We start from the raw sequence: 19,659 nt of genomic DNA, 5'->3' as shown, positions 1-19,659 counted from the left end.
ATGGCGTCCCAGTTTTCCACAAAGAACTTCAAATTTTGATTCATCTGACCACAAAACAGTTTTCCACTTTGCCACAGTCCATTTTAAATGAGCCTTGGCCCAGAGAAAACGCCTGCGCTTCTGGATCATGTTTAGATATGGCTTCTTTTTTGGCCTATAGAGTTTTAGTTGGCAATGGCGAATGGCACGGTGGATTGTGTTCACCGACAATGTTTTCTGGAAGTATTTCTAAGCCCATGGTGTGATTTCCATTACAGTTGAATTCCTGTATGTAATGCAGTGCTGTCTAAGTGCATGAAGATCACGGGCATCCAATATGGTTTTTCGGCCTTGACCCTTACGCAAAGAGATTGTTCCAGATTCTCTGAATCTTTTGATGATATTATGCACTGTAGATGATGATAACTTCCAACTCTGCAATTTTTCTCTGAGAAACTCCTTTCTGATATTGCTCCACTATTTTTTGCCTCAGCATTGGGGGAATTGGTGATCCTCTGCGTATCTTGACTTCAGAGGGACACTGCCACTCTGAGAGGCTCTTTTTATACCAAATCATGTTGCCAATTGACCGAATAAGTTGCAAATTGGTCCTCCAGCTGTTCCTTATATGTACATTTAACTTTTCCGGCCTCTTATTGTTACCTGTCTCAAGTTTTTTGGAATGTGTAGCTCTCATGAAATCCAAAATGAGCCAATATTTGGCATGACATTTCAAAATGTCTCACTTTCAACATCTGATATGTTATCTATATTGTATTGTGAATAAAGTATAAGTTTATGAGATTTGTAAATTAGTCCATTCCTTTTTTACTCACAATTTGTACAGTGTCCCAACTTTTTTGGAATTGGGTTTGTATATATATATATATATATATATATATATATATATACATATATGTATATATGAGATCTCAACAAACAGAGGAATGCTAAACAAATCAAGAAGAGTTGTAAATAGATCAAAACAATAAGGAAGTTACTGGGTTTGTAAAACATTTTCTATGTAACTTGTTTACTAATGCTGGGCCAACATCTGTTTGGGATAGCACAGAATTTGATACAGTATATCTTTATATATATTTTATTTCATTATTCCTGACTGGCTGCTATTAATTTATATTATGTTGTGTTTTCCTGTGCTATGTTTGTTATAATACATTACAATATTTATGGGTACTCCCAAAGCATTGTCTGTATCCTTTTAAAATTAAAAAAATAAATAAATAAATAAATAGATAAAATAGCAGTCTGTGAAAATATAGCAATTATCAAGTTACAGTTCCTTATTCTGCCTTAAAAAAAAAAAAAGCATTGCTGCAAGAAGGTACAATAAGTGTTTCTTTAATTTGTTACTTCATTGTGTTAGGTTAGATAGCTCAATGAATTATGCTTTAAATATTCCATTACTTCAATTATCAATGTAAAGTAGATTTAGTGTATTTGTTTTCATTGTTTAGCTTCAGGCAGTGTCTTTAAGTTAAAGTCAAAGTAAAATGTAATCATTGATTATTTGACTTTTAAGTTAATCAAATCAAGCAAAATGATGTCCTATTTTTCTTTTCATTAATCAGTTTGCAGCATCAAACCATGTTTTGTTGTTATACAAGATCAGTCATGTTACGTTCACTACATACTATGCATACAAATTAGTGAATACTTCGAAAAAGGCTTTGTGATTGGAATGCTTTTATTTGGGTAACCTTAATTAAATGTGTCCCTCATCAGATTATAATCAATTACAGTGTAAATTACACATTTTAGAAGTGATTACAGTACATGATCAGCGCTGATTTTTTATTTATTTTTTTATTTATAATTTGCTTCAGGGAACAAATACAACTTATAAATAAATATCAGATAGAGAGATAGTTTTTTTTTTTTTTTTTGTGTAAATTATGCAATTGAAAAAGCAACGCAAAAAGCAAATGACATTTTTCCATTGCACCTACCATATGACTGTTAAGCTGGATACACACTATCCAACTTTTGTGGTTAGATTTCCTTCAGACTTACCTTTTCTATGTAGTGCAAGGGCCTGCCAGATTGCATACAAATTGAAAGTGTTTAGGTTTGACCGCATATTATATGGTTTTGGTAAGTCTAAAGGAAAAAGTCTTCAGAAAATCTTATAGTGTGTATGGCCCATTAGAGTTCAACATGTTTGGGTGAAATATGGACAACTGTATAAATAGCTTCAGCGTGTAACCTCAAAACACTACTCAAAATAATGGCTAGACTGAAATGTTAAATACAATTCAGTATTTGGTGCTGGGTTTTCTGCTTACATTTTGATTTGTTAAAGTGTATCTAAACCCAACAAAGAACATTTCTTATTTGCTCCTTTTGGTCTATGAAATATAGCATTGAAATGACTTTGTTATATCTGTTCAATTAATGAGTACCTATTGACAAACCCGGCCAGAAATCCAATTAGCTTAAAAATGCCAGTGCACTCAACACTGTTATTTAACCTCTTGTCTTGCCGACTGTCCCATGTACATATACTGTGGGGTGGCGGCTCCTGTGCGCAGAATCACATACAGGTACGCCATTCTGCTTTTCGGGTCTGGAGCATGGCGGCCTGCTACCCGTGACCTGCTCCTGTTGTGATTGGACACAGCGGAAGCCAATCAGCGAGACTCTGCGAATGTTCCAGAGGGACAGAACGGCGGTCTGCCTATGTAAACAAGGCAGATGGCCGTTCTGTTACAATAGAAGACAGAGATCCTGTGTTTTTGCTCAGCAGAAACACAGATATCTGCCTTTCCACAGTAAAAGCATCTCCCACACAGCTAGCAAGCACTCCCTAGGAACACATTTAACCCTTTGATCGCCCCTGATGTTAACCTCTTCCCAGCCAGTATCATCAGTACAGTGACAGTGCATATTTTTAGCACTGATCACTGTAATAATGTCACTGGTCCCCAAACAGTGTCACTTAGTGTCCAATGTGCCTGCTGCAATGTCACAGTCCCACTATAAGTTGCTGATCGCTGCCATTACTAGTAAAAAAATAAAGAAAATAAAAATTTATATAAATCTATCCCAAATTTTGCAGAGACTAAATCTTTTGTGCAAATCAATCAATATACACTTGTTGGGATTTTTGTTTACCAAAAATATGTAGCAGAATACATATTGGCCGAAATTGGTGAAGAAATTAAATTTTTTACATTTTTTTTGGACATGTTTTATAGCAGAATGTATAAAAATATATATATATTTTTTTTAATTGTTGGTATTTTTTGTTTATAGTGTTTATATAATAAAAACAGCAGAGGTGATCAAATACCACCAAAAGAAAGCTATATTTGTTTGGGGGGAAAAAAAACACACATTTTATTTGTGTACAGTGTTGCATGACCGCGCAATTTTCAGTTAAAGTAACTCATTGCCATATTGCAAAAAAATGTCCTGGTCATGAAGAGGGTAAACCTTTCGGAGCTGAAGTGGTTAAAGCAGTGTTATCAGCCCTGCCCAGTTCATCTCTGTGACATATAGACTACCCCCTATTTTGTAAAAATGAGGAAGAGAGTGGGGGCCTTCAGACCTAAAATGCTTCGTATGGTTGAATCGCTGCTACTTGAGGATATGGAAAAGGGAGTTAGAATATTTATCTTAGATCACTTGGTAAAAATAAAGGAAAAACATGAAAAAAGTAATCCAGCCACTACATCTAAGGAATGATACGTTGCAATATTTTAAATTTTTGTTCTTAGTTTTAGATATACAGTATTGTAAGAGGATATGGGATAGGCTTGCGTCTCCTCATTGTAAAAGAAGAATTCCAGATATAGATATTTTTACATAGTTACTTTGGTCCAGCTTAGGAAGACCTGTCAGAAAGACAACATGAAGAACACATAGTGTGTCACAGTAGTATCTTCTGCCCCACTTAAAATCACTCCCCCCCCCACAGTAGTATTGTCTGCCCATGCCCCCCCCACACACAGTGGTGTCCTCTGCCCATTTTCATATCATCTCCCCTAATAATGTACTCTAATCCCCACTGTAGTATTGTCTGCCCCTCTGCTTTCCCCACACAGTAGTGTCCTCTGCCCCCCCCCCCAAAACACACACACATGGTAGTGTTCTCTGCCTTCCAACATGGTAATGTTCTCTGCCCTGCCCCCCCCCCCACAGTAGTGTCCTGCTTCCCTGCAAAAGCAGTGCTTTCTTCCCTCTACCCCCCCATAGCAGTGTCCTCTGCCACCCCCCCAACAGTAGTATCCCCTGCACCCCCTCCATAGCACTGTCCTCTGCTATTCCCCCCATAGTAGTGTCCTCTACCCCCCCATAGCAATGTCCTCTGCACCACCCCATAGTAGTGTCCTATGCCCCCCTGCATAGCACTGTCCTCTGCATCCTCTCCCAGCAAAATAGAGTCCTCTGGCCCCATAGGAGTGTCCTCTGAACCCCCCACAGTAGTACCCTCTGTCCCCCATAGCAGTGTCCTTTGCACCCCCGTATCCCCCCACAGTAGTGTCCTCTGCATAGCATAGCACTGTCCTCTGCATCCCTGCACACAGTAGTATTATCTGCCCCTCTATAGCTTTTTACTCTGCCCCCCAAGATGTGTTCTATGTCCCCCAAAAGTAGTGACATTTGCCCCCTTCACAACACACAGCCATGTGTAGGTAGCTCTCTCCTACATTACACCGGCTGTACATTAGAGTAGAGTGAGAGGCAGCACATTGCTGGATGGAGGGTGGGAGCTGTTGGAGCTATCTTTTCATGTTAACAAGCTGATGATTTGTTGCTTGAACCACCTAGCAACCAATCACCTGCTGGTTAACTTGTAAAGTTGACTAAAGCAGGTGCCGTGCTTCCACCCTCTATTCAGCACTGTTTTGCCTCTTACTCTGCTTTCCTAATAAAAGGAGAGTGCCAGAGGCTCAGAGGAAGCATCAGCACTGCCTTGCGATTGACAGGTAGATTGGGATCGACGGGTTGCCGACCCCAGTTCTAGAAGCTGGAAATCACTGTAGTAAACACCTCTAGTACAGTAATCTCCACATCTCTCCCAGCTTCTGGGTTTCTTACTGAGCGGCTACCCTGTTGCATTGTAAGCACAGGAGATTGCCTGCTCTTCACATGCACCATTCAGAGAATGCTTTACATTTTCTTAATGAATGCAAAGCACACTCTGATTGGAGGGTGAAGAGCATGATGTCACCGCCAAGCCTTTCTACCTCATCAAATCAGAAAACTCTTTGCATAAATTGAGAAAATGCGATCTCTGACTGTCACTTATGTCGAATGGCTGCCCACCTGTGTTCCAAGCTGAACCAATGGAAATATGTAAACATATCCATACCTGAAATTTTAGTCCATCCAGTTCAACCTGTGTAGGCGTGTGTGGACATGTTAATTTCCCATACCCCTGAATGTTTAGATCTTGGAGATGTATGTTCAAGAGTCTTTTTAAAAGTAGCCATACTCATTGCTGTTACTACCATTTGTGGAAGAGAGTTCCACAATCTTATTGCCCTTACTGTAAAAACCCCTTGCGTAGCCTGAGGTTAAATTGTTTCTCCTCTAATCGCATTATATGTCCTCGTGTCCTCTTACACTCCTTTCAACTGAATAGTTTTTTTTTTTCTATGCATTTTCTATAGTTGGATCAATAGTAATTCCGACAGTGCTATCCAAAAATATGAACCTCCTTGAATATTGTTTATGTATGAACTAAGATAGCACCTGTAGCAAAGGTACTGTAATGGCTGTTAATTTCATTCTACATCATCGCCAAATGGCAAGGCAGCATCACATTCCTATCACCCTACAGGTGACCTTGTGTCACCTAGCTTTGTCACCTTGCATTTACACATAATTATAATATGTACGGTGCTTGACACATGATGCTTTCATTCATTCTCAGATATTTTTAATACAATTCAACAAGGACTGGTGTAATTTCAATCTGTCATGTCAGCTAACATGATTGCACTTTTACATATATTTGTTCTCCCGTGTGCTGTGAAGCTGGAATGTGCTGACAGTAGAAATAAAAATAGCAGCATTCACAATAAAAATGTATTTTCCACATTGTCAAAGTGTTGTGCAGTCAATTATCTATATAATTGCCCACAGTCAACGGTAACAAGATACGGAACAAGAACACTTGCATTGCTCATGTTTTGTTTGACAGAATACCTGTATTGTTACTAACTGCGCTATAACAAAACAATTACTCCAAAGATATGTTAATAGCTATACTGGTTTAAAATACCTTTGTGTGAAAGTTAACATGACATCTGCTTCATGTGAATGTTCATATAAAGTCTAGTGTTATGCTAAAGAATACATGAAGGTCATACTGCTGTGCATTGCTTAAAGTTACAAGATTGCAGATTTGTAAAATATGAGCCAGTTAGGAGCCTAATGAAACTTCTAAGGATGGGATCAGTTCATCAGTCCATAAATGCATATTTTACTTTGTGCTGAACAGACATTATTAGACTGGAGCACCAAAATAACTCAGGTTTAACCTATTAAATCTGCCATGGTTGTTTGTTCATCCTGCTTCTTTGTGCCACAACACAATGAAACACATAGCTGTTATGAGTCTGAAAACGCTTGGGAAATTTCAATAGGGCCAGCAACGACACACTTGGGAAGCATTTTTCTTGACTGTACCTGTACACGAATTTTATTACATCTATGTACTCAACCATAATCTATTGTTATATCTGGATTATCTAAATAAAGTCTGAATTCTTTTTCTTATCAGACCTGACTTATGTTATATTCTTTTGCAATGTTTGTGATATTAATGTTATTAGTTATTTTTACAGAAAATGTATTTAGTTAAGTTCCTTTGTGGCATAGAGTTTGTTTTAGGGTTTTTTTTACCATTATTTTTACTTTGAATTTTGAAAATTATATGTTATAAATGTAAACATTAGGTATATTCCTTGTTTTCCTGCAATTGTATAGGAGGATTTGTGTTTTGGCAAAATATATAAAAAAAGGCAACCACCCCAACCTAAAACTAGTCTTAACAGCAAGGTGCACAAGGAAGGGCAACACAAATCCAAGCAAACAAAAGATTTCCCGGCATACCTACCAGCCAAAAGAAGAAGTGGCTGCACATCATGATACGTTACAAATACCTTTAGTCATGGTTCCCAAATTGATACCGCAGGACACCAACAGCTAGCAAAGTAGACGCATTTCACATGCTACAAATGTACCTAATCATGATTAAGCACATTTGTAATGTGTGAAATGGGTCTACTTTGCTAACTGTTGTTGTCCTGCTGTGTCACTTTAGGAACCTTGAATAAAGGTATTTGGAACGAACCATGATGTGCAGCCACTTATTCTTTTGAGAATATACATGGAGGCGATCCAGGGCAAGCACACACGTGAGGTTCCATTGGGCTTCTCTATATCATCTGGAGCAGTGAGTTCCCTTCATTTACACCTACCAGCCAGCCTGCAAAACAACCAAATCGACCCTGTCTAACAGTTTACATTAAAAAAAACAGAAGATTTTGTTCTCACCCAACATATGAATAAGCTGCAGTGCCCATGGCAACAGATCTCTGTATATACTGTGGTCCTAACTCTAAACTTTTCAGAGTCGTAGGAGTAGAGTAGGAGCATATAAAAAAAATGGATAGGTTAAGGGAAGGTGTGCCTGAAGGAAGCCCACCCCTCCTTAAAGGCACATGTATGCAAACGCACAATGGCAGCAAAGGCACCCTGTGCTTCCCTGCACCCAATTCAGCCAACTGTACAAAAAAAAGGCAGTCATTCCATCCTATAGCTGGCCTTTATAGCAAGATGCACATGGAAGGGCAAAGAACATTGCAAACAAACAAAAATATTGGCAAAAATATATTGTATTTACTAATGCAGTGCACAATAGCAATGTTGTGTAATTAAAAACAAAACATTGTATAATTTCTATGAGTTTTCTTGCTATTATCAAAGAGCATTGTTTATTTTTTAATATGATTAAAATAACGTGTTAATGTGAACTATAAATTTTTTTGTATCATCTGTCTAAGAAATTATTTAAATATTTTTTTTAAATTGGACTTAGTTTAGTCATTACGAGACAATAATTATTTGTGTGTATTTCCAATTTCTGAAAATAGGGCAGATTTTGGCTATAAAAGAAGATTAAAAAAATGTAACAACATTTATGAAAAAAAAGGGAATTTAGTAATCAGATGTCATCCAGTAAGGGTTTTTTAAATAAAATACTGTTTTCCCTTTTTTTTCCATCCTATATTTGCATCTCATTCCTGCTGATCTTGTGTAGCCTCCTCCTGTCTACTTGCACTTTCTCTAGAATAGCCTGCACATCGTTGTTTTCTAACAGTTCTTTGATAGTGATAGTGGTGCACTGTGTAGCACAATATGTTTTAGTGTGGCCACTTGTAACACCCATCAGGCATGCATGTGACGGTGACAATCCAGGAGCACAGCTAGCAAACAGTTTTTACCCTATAAAATAAAATACCTAAACAAGGACCTTGCTGGCAGGATCTGCAGGTATTAGATATATTAGGTTAGATTAAGTAAACGACATATTTCAAAGTATAGAAAACAATGTTTGCAATAACAATTAACATGGTAACACATATATGAGAACAGTGATTGAGTTTCAAACGACTTTAAATTGTGGAGTTGGCATTCCAGTAACCATCCAGAATAAAAGTTGATATGGTAGGAAGACATTTTTTCTCCAGAACACAACATGTGCAACAGCAATTGTCTCAAAGATGAATAACTCACCTTGCAGCTTTAGTGCATAAAGACATGGGTACTTAATGAATGTTATCAATAGCTATACTACCCAAAGTATCTTTCTCATTTAAACTCCTTGTTAGTACTGTGGTATGAGATTACTGCTTTAGGGGAGGGTGTTACAGTATCTTCAAATTCCATGCATAGTGATTTGATTGTTAAAGCAACCCTGTCAGGTTAAAAAAAATATTGTTCCTGCAATAAAAGGGCCTTTATTTCTCACCTCTCTAGTAGCCTGTGTCTACTATCTCCCCTCTGTATGAATACTTGAGCCTCCACCCCTTCCCTTTTTTTCCTTCCCTTCCCCATCTTCTCTCTATTCAGCATTTCAGGAGTCTGTGGTGTGTGGTGTAAATTAATTAAAAACAAGGAACTCCTGCACTCAGTGCATAAAAAGTAAAAAAATGACAGCTGCACACAAACAATATCTGAATACAAGACATAAATAATATAACTCCCAAAAAAATGTGCTATCTCTTTAAAAAAATAATAAAAATATCGAACAGTCCATCAATAAGCGATTAAAGGAAGTATCCAATAAAAAAAATATTTGCACGTAACAGTCAAATATCTTATAAACAATCACAGTCCATTGTAAGGGTCCATTCACACTACCGCGACTTGTCAGGCGACTTGGTCGCCTGACAAGTCGCGGTCGGTCGCTCGCCATTGAATAGTACAGGACCCGTTCTAATAGGAGTGACACAAGTCGCTCTGACTTAGAAAAAGGGTCCTTGTACTACTTTGGGGCAACCTGGAGGCGACTTGCATTGACTTCAATCATATGAAGTCTGTGCAACGCAACTTCACAGGTTGCCCCACAAAATCCTGTCGTGGCAGTGTAAATGGGCTGTAAATCCCCAAAAGAGCTATTGTTGTGAGATATACGATATAAGATATGTTCTTTCACCTTGGTGGACTTTATTGGCTTCATTGAATACTTTCATTATTCACCTATTTGTGGACTTATATTTATTATTTTTAAAGGGATGGCACACCTTTTTTCAGGGGGTTATATGGGGAAAATGATAAACATACCTCTGATAAACATTTTTCATTCTGTTTGTTTTATGTATTAAAATGATTTAAATGCAATTTTGATGCACTTACTATGTGTGTTTTGTTTTTTTCAGCCTTTAAACTATGAAAAAAAGAAGCTATATTCACTAAACATAGAAGGTGTAAATACTCACTTGGACTCCAAATTTTCTCACTTGGGACCATTTAAAGACTCAACGATGTTAAAAGTCATTGTTGGTGATGTCGACGAAGCACCTTTGTTTACTAAAGCATTTTATGACATGGATGTTTATGAGAACTCAGGCATTGGAACCATAGTAGGAATGGTAACAGCATATGATCCAGATAGTACAAGTAGCTCAGTAAGGTAAGATAATGTATCCTGCTACTCATTCATAAACATCATTTAATTTTCAAATGAAAATATAAATATTCCAGTAACCTAATAAAATAGTGTAACCTAACTGGAAAAAAATATTACAATGGGAAAGGTTATAAGTCGGCATGTGGGCATGTTAAAGGTCATAGCATACCGGAGGGGCACCTATATACGGTAATTTGCATTATGCAGAACTGACTATATTGTACATGATAATATATATATCTCTGTATATTAATATTATATTTCTCTTATTCATTATGTTTTGTAATATCCAGATGTGTTTACCTTTATTGGGTATCACAGATCATCCTAGACCACTTTCATTTTAAGACATGTGACATACAGTATTCAATATATAATATATACACAATGGTAGTATTATTTCTCTTTCTACCTTATGAAAAGCATGATTATTATGAGCATTGAATTTTATTCTGGGACAGTTTCAACACCTGTCTTCATCAGAACTGTTATTACGAGAGCAAAGTTGAAAATTAAAGATGTAATAATCTTTGAAAAAGATGCCAAAGGATATCATTTAGTTTCTTGTCTTGCCAAGCTAAATCTTTATTTCAAGGTTAACTACACAAAATATTTCAAACTGCTCATGTGTATCAGATGAACCTCTTGTTGGGAATTACTCTATTAACAACATATAGAAAGGACCTAGTAATGCTGTTAAAAGGTTTTAAACGGTTCTTTGTTGTTAAGTTAGACTGGAAGCTAATGTGACAGGTCAAAAATTGCAGGAAAACTATTGGGAGATAGAGACATCGTGTTAACACTTTATAACAGAAAGAACCTGAGCAAAGACTTTCTTTGGAGGTTTGCCAGACATTATTTAAACAAAATATTCAGAATTTATATGATTACCGTAACCACTTGCCGACCAGCTGCCGTAGTTTTATGGCGGCAGGTCGGCTCTGTCCCGCAAAACGACGTATCTGTATGATTGGCCACAGGGGGAGCCAATCAGCGGGTCAGGCAGCCACGATATCTGCCGGGCACCCGTGATGGCTCCCCATAGAGTGAGAACGGCGGTCTGCTGTTGTGAACATGGCAAACCGCTGTTCTTTCAGTAATGAACACAGAGATCCTGTGTTCCTCCTATTTAGGAACACAGGTCTCTGTGTTCATTCAGCAAGCCCATCCCCCACACAGTTATAACATACCCCCTAGGGACACATTTACCCCTTTGATCGCCCCTGGTGTTAACCCCTTCCTTGCCAGTGTCATTAGTACAGTAACAGTGAATATTTTGAGCACTGATTACTGTAGTAATGTCACTGGTCCCCCAAAAGTGTCAAAAATGTCAGTATGGTATCCAATCTGTCCGTCGTAATGCCACAATCCCACTAAAAATCGCTGATCGTTGCCATTACTATTAAAAAAAATAAAAAAAAAAATAAATACAAATGACATAAATCTTTCCCATAGTTTGTAGACGTGATAACTTTTGTGCAAACCAATCAATATACACTTATTAGGATTTTCTTTAACAAAAATATGTAGCAGAATACATATTGGCCTAAAATGATGAAAACTTTGTTTTTTTAATTTTTTCTTATTGGGAATGTTATATAGCAGAAAGTAAAAAATATAGTTTTTTTTTCAGAATTGTCACACTTTTTTGTTTATAGCGCAAAAAATAAAAATCAAAGAGGTGATCAAATACGACTGAAAGAAAGCTCTATTTGTGGGGAAAAAAAGGACATAAATTTTATTTGGGTACGCAATTGTCAGTTAAAGTAAGGCAGTGCTGTATCGCAAAAAAAAAAGGGGTAAAACCTTCTGGTCCAGAAGTGGTTAAAAACTATTTATGAAATTACAGTAACATGTTAAATATTATATGAGGTTTTAATAATTGGGTTTAGACCTACTTTAAATTAGATCACAATTAAGAAATGAAGTTGGAAATGGTCTTACTATGTCTAAATTCAGTGACTGTTTCTTTGTCAAAAGCTGTTTAAAAAGATGTTTCTTGGCTTCTTACGGTATGCTGGACAGGTGGAATGAAAAGGTAATCAGTGCAGCAAGATGTTGAAATGTCTCTTCAATTGTTCTTGATTAAATATCAGTACTGAGGCATGTTAACTATTCTCTTCTCTGAAGTGAAGGCTCTAACACTTGGACTGAACTAATCAGTGATTGCACATATTCTTTCACCAGTACTCTTATGCCCACAAGAATAAATGTTCTTTTATGTTAAATATGCACACTAATGCAGGATTTTGTCTGTTAATTATCATTTGTATGAAGATGTGTTTTGTTTCCATGGAGAAATTGCTTTATAGTAATTCATTTTTACATTCAAATACAATGGAGCCATGTCCTATAGTTGTATGAGGTGTGTTTTATTTCAGCAAATACCTGTTGATTTTGCCAGTTTCTGTTCTTTTTTTCTGAGGCATTTTTTAATAGGGTAGCCACCAGCTCCTAGTTACTCAGGGTGGTGGTCTCTCTGTACTTTCATATAACCTGCTGCAGCCAATCCTACTGCAGGTTGGTTGATTGTCAACTGCTTTGACCCCTTAGCAGCTGAGATAAGAATTTCTGTAATCATCATAAAGAGTTTCTAAAGGCAGAAGGTTTTTTTTAATCTTAATGCATTCTATGCAATAAAGGAGAAGTATAGCCAAAGCTGGTTTGGCTGTACTTCTCCTATGGATTACAGGAGTGCAATCGGTTTTTCACTCCTGTGACCTATTTTCAGCAGAGAGCGGGCTGAATTCCACTCTCTGCTGATGTCACAGTAGTCGGTGCAGACAGCGCGTCATCGCAACAATGGAGTCTGGATCCATCAGGTGCCTGGACTGACACCCGGTTCAGCCTCTCAGTGAGCCCCTGAGAGCCTGAGAACAGCCCAGTGCTCCAACGTGTAGGGAGGGAGCAGAGCAGAAAGCTGCTGACTGACAGTCAGCAGCTCTCTGTTTGGGGAGCTGTCAGAACCGAGCGATCGGCGGTGTTTGATTGCTCGGTTCTTAGTGTAGAGGTGGCGGGGGACAAATACAGCATCAGACCGTTGCTGCATCCACCTAGGTAAGTATTAATCTTTAAAAAAGCCATAACCTATACTTATTTTAAGGTAAAAACCCTTCAGTAGCTGTGCCCCCCCCCCCAAGCCCCACTAACACTTACATAAGCTCCATCTCAATCCAGCAATGTTGCACGAGTGCCTCGGTCTTCCAGGACCCTCCCTGCTGATTGGCTCCCACAGCTGTCAAAGTCAGTTAACAAATTAGGAGAGAGAGGGGGTGAAGCCAAACTGTGGCTCCATGTCTGAATGGACACACAGAGCTACAGCTTGGCTTGGGTGTCCCCATAGCAAGCTGCTTGATGTGGGGGCACTCGACAGGAGGGGGGCCAGGAGCGCCGATGTGGGACCTGAGAAGAGGAGGATCTGGGCTGCTCTGTGCAAAACCACTGCACAGAGCAGGTAAGTATACCATGTTTGGTATTTTTAAACAAAAAAATAAGACTTTAGTATAACTTTAATTTTGGATAGTTAATTAGCTGCTGGATAATTTGACCTTTTGCAGTTAGTGGGAAAAAAAGCTAGTGATATGATCAATAAGTAATAAAACTATTACTCAAACACCCCCAGTCCTCAGAGAACTTCTACACAACCCAAAATAATGTGGGCAGTGAGAGTCAGTAGGATTTCTTCAACTGTAATGGTCAGTCGGTGCTGCCTTTCTTGGATGGGGAAATCTGACAGACAATCGTAGGAGAAAACAAATAGGAGGGAGCAAATAAATAGTGCATTACCAAAAGATTTATTAATAAATAAACAGATAAGCCAAATAAATACTCAAAAATAAAAGGAAAAATGTAAGCATTTTATCACACTGATGACAAATCCAGTGATGGCGAAGTATCACCCAATCAAATGCACCAAAATGTTGGCAAGCTAACGTGTTTCGGGGGAGGCACCCCCTTCCTCAGAGATAAACCAACACAGAACCACAGAACCTCATATATAGACACACTAATGTCCCAGTAATTGCGATAAAAACGAATCCCTAGAATCTCGCTGGTGAGGTTAATACTGTACCAGCACATTAGGAGTACCAACTCACCTAATATGAGGGGTGGTGCTCCTCCCTATTTCACATGAACATTAGCAGCAGGAGAAAATGTATAGAAAAGGCCTATAAGTAGTTCAAAGTTGTGAAAAGGGAATAGGACAACCAGCAATCTCTCTTTGAAAAACTTTATTATTCAGAAAAATTAGAAAATTATACACAGTTGATAGGCAATAGACAATAGTTAAAAAACTGACGGCGCTGTCATACATAAAAGGCATGTCTGGGTATATATAACCACATCTAGGTCAACACACTGTAATACCACATAAATCAAAGGTCATGATTATAACAGCTCAATGTCAATGTTAAAGGGCAGAGTATATGGGGTCTAAATGAGTCCCAGGTAACCGCCGTGGTGTCAGAGCTTAGCAGCGGTACAGCTCATAGTGGATGTCTGGTCTTCTTATTTCCCCAAGTAAACCAAAAGAGCTAAACAAGAAATGGTAGGTCACCACATGAACTAATATAAATCTGAAAAAAAATTCCACGCCATCCCTAGTTATTTACCAACTGTCAGTTCATGTTAATCTGACATGTGGATAGGTAGTGCTGTTCCCCACTGGGGATAACTCACAGTTCCTGGATCAGTCGCAGAGGGACACCAGTACACAGTCCACACTTTCCACTCTGTACAAAATTGTCCTTCCTGCATTGCTGTTTTCAGCATCAGGAGATGTGGAAGTGGGAGCCACGGGTCAAGGTAGTAGCCTCGATTCAAGGAAGTAGCCTTGGCAATGGGAGCCTCGAGTCCAAGTAGTCCAGATCACAGAGTGGTGGTGCTGAGCAGCAGGATGTCATCAGCCACAAAGTTTGGTCATGTCCAAGGGCATGTGGGAACGATCAGACCTACACGTTTCACCCAGTAGTCACCTGAGCTTCTTCAGGGTAGTGTGACAACCATTTTTCTCACCTTAAATAGCATGAATGATGTCTCCTTAAAAGAATATTCTGTGATGTCACACCTGACCGAATCTTTAACCCATTAAAGGGTCCTATGTAGTGTGTTTACATGTAGTAGTGTGTATTGCCATCTTGGGGAAATTTATATTACAGCAATATTAATTTATTTGCGTATGTATAGAGGCATATTTAATCGCATACAGTAGTCCCAAAACATCATGGGTTAAAGTCTGTGATCATATAGTGGTTATACATATATATGCAGATATTTATTAAAGACAGAGATACATAGATTTTCCAGTAGATTCCATGCACATATTAGTTAAAATAATAATTTAGTTAGACAGTAGGTGATGGGAAGGTACAGCACAGACAAAGATATAGGTGTATATCTATCTCACCCCCATGGTTCAGCATCCTTTCTGTGAGGTTGCAGAAAAAGGGGTGGTGTAGGAAGGGTCGGTTTGGGGCTCAGTGCTCTTCATGGGAACCAGGCTCTCAGGAATACCTACAGATTAATTTTAGTGTTCAGGCCCTCAGGCAAAAGATCCATTCTTTCTTACGTGGTAGAAGTACAGTATCAAAATCACCTTTTCTACTTGAAAATGTTAAGGCGAAAAATCCTTTTACCTTAAATCCTTTCAGTTGGCCTTAATGGCATCTATGTTGCCCTGGATACTTGAGATGTTCCCCGATGCAAATTTTTAAGGGGCATTTTGTCTAACCCACGTAGTAATTATGGCACTGGCTTGTAGAGAACCTGTCTTGTGTTGCAATTAATGCACTGCTTAAACTTATAAGATTTTGACTGGTCCGCATCGGTGAATACATCGGTCCTTTCTACGTATCTGCACATGTGACCTTTACCATTGAGCTGTTATAATTGTGACCTTTGATTTATATTGTATTAGAGTGTGTTGACCTAGATGTGGTTATATATACCCAGGCATGTGTCTTATGTATGACAACGTTGTCAGCCTATTGCCTATCAACTGTGTATAATTTTCACATTTTTCTGATTAATAAAGTTTTTCAAGGAGCGACCACTGGTTACCCTATTCCCTTTTTACAATTTTGAACTACTTATAGGCTTTTCCTATACATTTACACTAATGTTGTAACCCAGAACAAAAAGGGGGCATTGGCATAGCAACAGACCAGTTCAAAGATTATGTACTTTGGAATAAATTGACATTACAAACAAGTACGTAAAATTAAGAAGTTAAATATAACTTACATACATAAATACAAGACCAAAGGAATATATAATACATTATAATATATTATAATATAATATTCATCCACAGTGATATACAGTATATATAATGTTATGCGCATAAAGTTGTAGAATAGGTAAAGAAATCAGGTGTGCTGCCCTAGTGCATATGTGCAACATACAAAATGATGTAAACAAATAAACCAAAAATGCAATAATAATGCAAAAAAATTAAAACGTATGCAAATCGTGTAAAACAAAAAATGTCCAGAAGGTGACTAGTGATACACCAATGTGCAATAAACGTCCATATTATAAGTCCATAAATAAAGTGCAAAAAATGGTGACAAAAACTTCCAGCTTGGGGAAAGGTGAACTGTGATTGGAAGGTGCAAAGTCCCACCACCAGCTTGGCCTCTTACCAGAAGTTAAACGTTAAGGGCATATATGAATATGACCGCTCCAAAGGTCATGCAGCCAGGTAGAAAAGTTCCCAGAAATACAGAAGGCACTCTGACACACTCGTGCTCCCTAGACTCTTACCGGACAAAACCCAAACAAGAAGCCTGGTTCTATGGTGATGAGTGGTCCTGCCGGGGGTTACTGGACTCTAGGATGGCTGATGTAGTTGCTTGTGTCCAAGAGGAACAGACCCAGTCAGAAAGCCTGACGAAAGAAGGCTTCGTCAGGCTTTCTGACTGGGTCTGTTCCTCTTGGACACAAGCAACTACATCAGCCATCCTAGAGTCCAGTAACCCCCGGCAGGACCACTCATCACCATAGAACCAGGCTTCTTGTTTGGGTTTTGTCCGGTAAGAGTCTAGGGAGCACGAGTGTGTCAGAGTGCCTTCTGTATTTCTGGGAACTTTTCTACCTGGCTGCATGACCTTTGGAGCGGTCATATTCATATATGCCCTTAACGTTTAACTTCTGGTAAGAGGCCAAGCTGGTGGTGGGACTTTGCACCTTCCAATCACAGTTCACCTTTCCCCAAGCTGGAAGTTTTTGTCACCATTTTTTGCACTTTATTTATGGACTTATAATATGGACGTTTATTGCACATTGGTGTATCACTAGTCACCTTCTGGACATTTTTTGTTTTACACGATTTGCATACGTTTTAATTTTTTTGCATTATTATTGCATTTTTGGTTTATTTGTTTACATCATTTTGTATGTTGCACATATGCACTAGGGCAGCGCACCTGATTTCTTTACCTATTCTACAACATACACTCTAAGGTAGCAGCACACCCTATATTGAATCAGCGCACTTTCCTACCCACCATATGCGCATAAAGTTGTAGCCGGGTAAATGCCTTATCTTCCGCCATAAACAGCATGACCATAAAGCCCCTGTAAACAATATACATATGCCTAATGACTGCTGGACACACTGGCCTAACCAGGTCCATCTCTGGTCCTGATTAGGCTAGCATGAGTCCCAACGGCCATTAGCCACATGCATACAGCCTCATGCTTACATTTTTCCCTATTTTGTGAGTATGCATTTGGCTTATCTATTTATTTATTAACAAATATTTTATTAATGCACTTGGTGTTTGCATTCTCCTGTTTGTTTTCTTCTACAGGTAATATAACTATGTTACAAGGGAGACTCAGAAAAACAAACACCACTGTATATGCCTTTTTTTATTTTACCTATGGGTACACTGTGAGTTACTTGTTTTCTGGAAAAGGACAGATACAGAAATGATAACCTATACTTATTACTAGTAGGATTTTAGTAGGCCGTTATACAAATCTAAAATGTTTTTAGTACATAAAAAATAATTTTCCAGTTTTACATAAAAATCACTCCATAAATGCCCCACAGGTCCTCCTATGTGGTCCAGTTCTGGTCCTCGACCAGACAGGGCATAAACTAATGAATAGAAGCGTATTTAAAGTCATCTTGAAGCCCTGACCGTGTTCTTGCTAGAAGTAGGGGTTGTATTGTATTCTTCTATAACATACTTAAACCACTATAAACTGGACCCAAGGGGGTTGATTTACTAAAACTGGAGATTGCAAAATCTGGTGCAGCTGTGCATGGTAGCCAATCAGATTCTAATTTCAACTTTTTCAGGTAAGCTTTGACCAAAAAATCTGGAAGTTGATTGGTTTTTATGCAGAGCTGTCGCAGATTTTTCACTCTCTAGTTTTAGTAAAACCAACCCCAATCTGAACTAAAATAAAACAGTTATTCGCCCAAGTCAATTTAATTTATCATCTTTACAATGTTAGTTGAAAAAATAACTACAAAATAAGTGTTTATTATAAAAAAACAAAAATCCTCTAGTGGAGTTTTTGAGCTAGAACACTCGACGTGTTTCGCATATGTGCTTCATCTGGAGTTTAAAGTTCATCACTCTGTACTCTGATTGCAATTGGTATACAAAAGAAAAAACAACAAGGGAGGTGAACAAGGAGCCAGGAGCCGCATGGGATGATTTGGAATCATGGGCCCTGATTACTGTCAATGGGATGTTGATAATTCATATGTATCACTCATCATACAGATCCTCAATTGTATTGTGGGACCCATGGATATCCATGGCCAGAATGTCATACATGTAGCCCACTCAAAAAAGAGGGGGTGGGTGCATTATTTGCCAGTAATCCAAATATATAACATGGAGTAGAAGAGTATTGCTTCAGAAGGGAATACACAGGCCTTTAGTCAGCTCCTATGGATCACATCCACCTCCCTTGGATGGGGAATAACTACCAAGTCTTGTTGTTTTGTATTTGATTTCTCCAATTACTTTGTTGTAAAATCTAGTATGAATTGTATTAATTTCCTTTGACAAGATACAGTGATATAAGAATATTAATCTTAGCAACAGATACATCCATCATTAACTACATACAGTATTGCTGTATGGAAAATTTGATGGCACTGAGATGATATAGAGTAGCTGTATACCATAAGCATATGTAATAGATTTTAATGTGTCTAAAAGAATTATAAACAAGGACAAAATAGATAAAGGCAAATCATTCCTAATCAGCACATAATACATTGTGTTTAATGCCTACATTAGGCCTAATGTGATGATATTGCAAAGTAGCTAATTTAGTAGGGAGCCATACGCGCTACAAGAAGGTAATGTCAGCAATATTGTGAAATCTGAATTCCACAAGGGAAAAAGAAGCTAAGCACTGGAGAGTAAAACATCTATAATAACTTCCAGTAGAAAAGATTAGCAATAAACTGAAGTGCATATTTGAGAATACCACAAAGTTGCTGGATAAAGTGTACAGCATTAATGTTAGCCAAAATAAGT

The 19,659-nt window shown here is 38.1% G+C and overlaps 1 protein-coding gene across 1 annotated transcript in view; it reads left to right on the top strand.

The window, feature by feature from the left end:
* The window catches only part of CDH18 (cadherin 18), an 850,149-nt gene that overhangs the window by 708,271 nt on the left and 122,219 nt on the right, over positions 1 to 19,659 (top strand). Inside the window, exon 7 of the mRNA XM_082258418.1 lies at positions 9,897 to 10,150. Within this exon, the coding sequence (XP_082114544.1) occupies positions 9,897 to 10,150 (254 nt within the window). The remainder of the gene's footprint in view (positions 1 to 9,896; positions 10,151 to 19,659) is intronic.

Source organism: Pelophylax lessonae (genome assembly GCF_965119305.1).
Source record: "Pelophylax lessonae genome assembly, chromosome: 5".
NCBI lineage: Eukaryota > Metazoa > Chordata > Amphibia > Anura > Ranidae > Pelophylax > Pelophylax lessonae.
The sequence above is the reverse complement of the archived record's forward strand: the minus strand, read 5'-3'. Positions and strand labels throughout refer to the sequence as shown.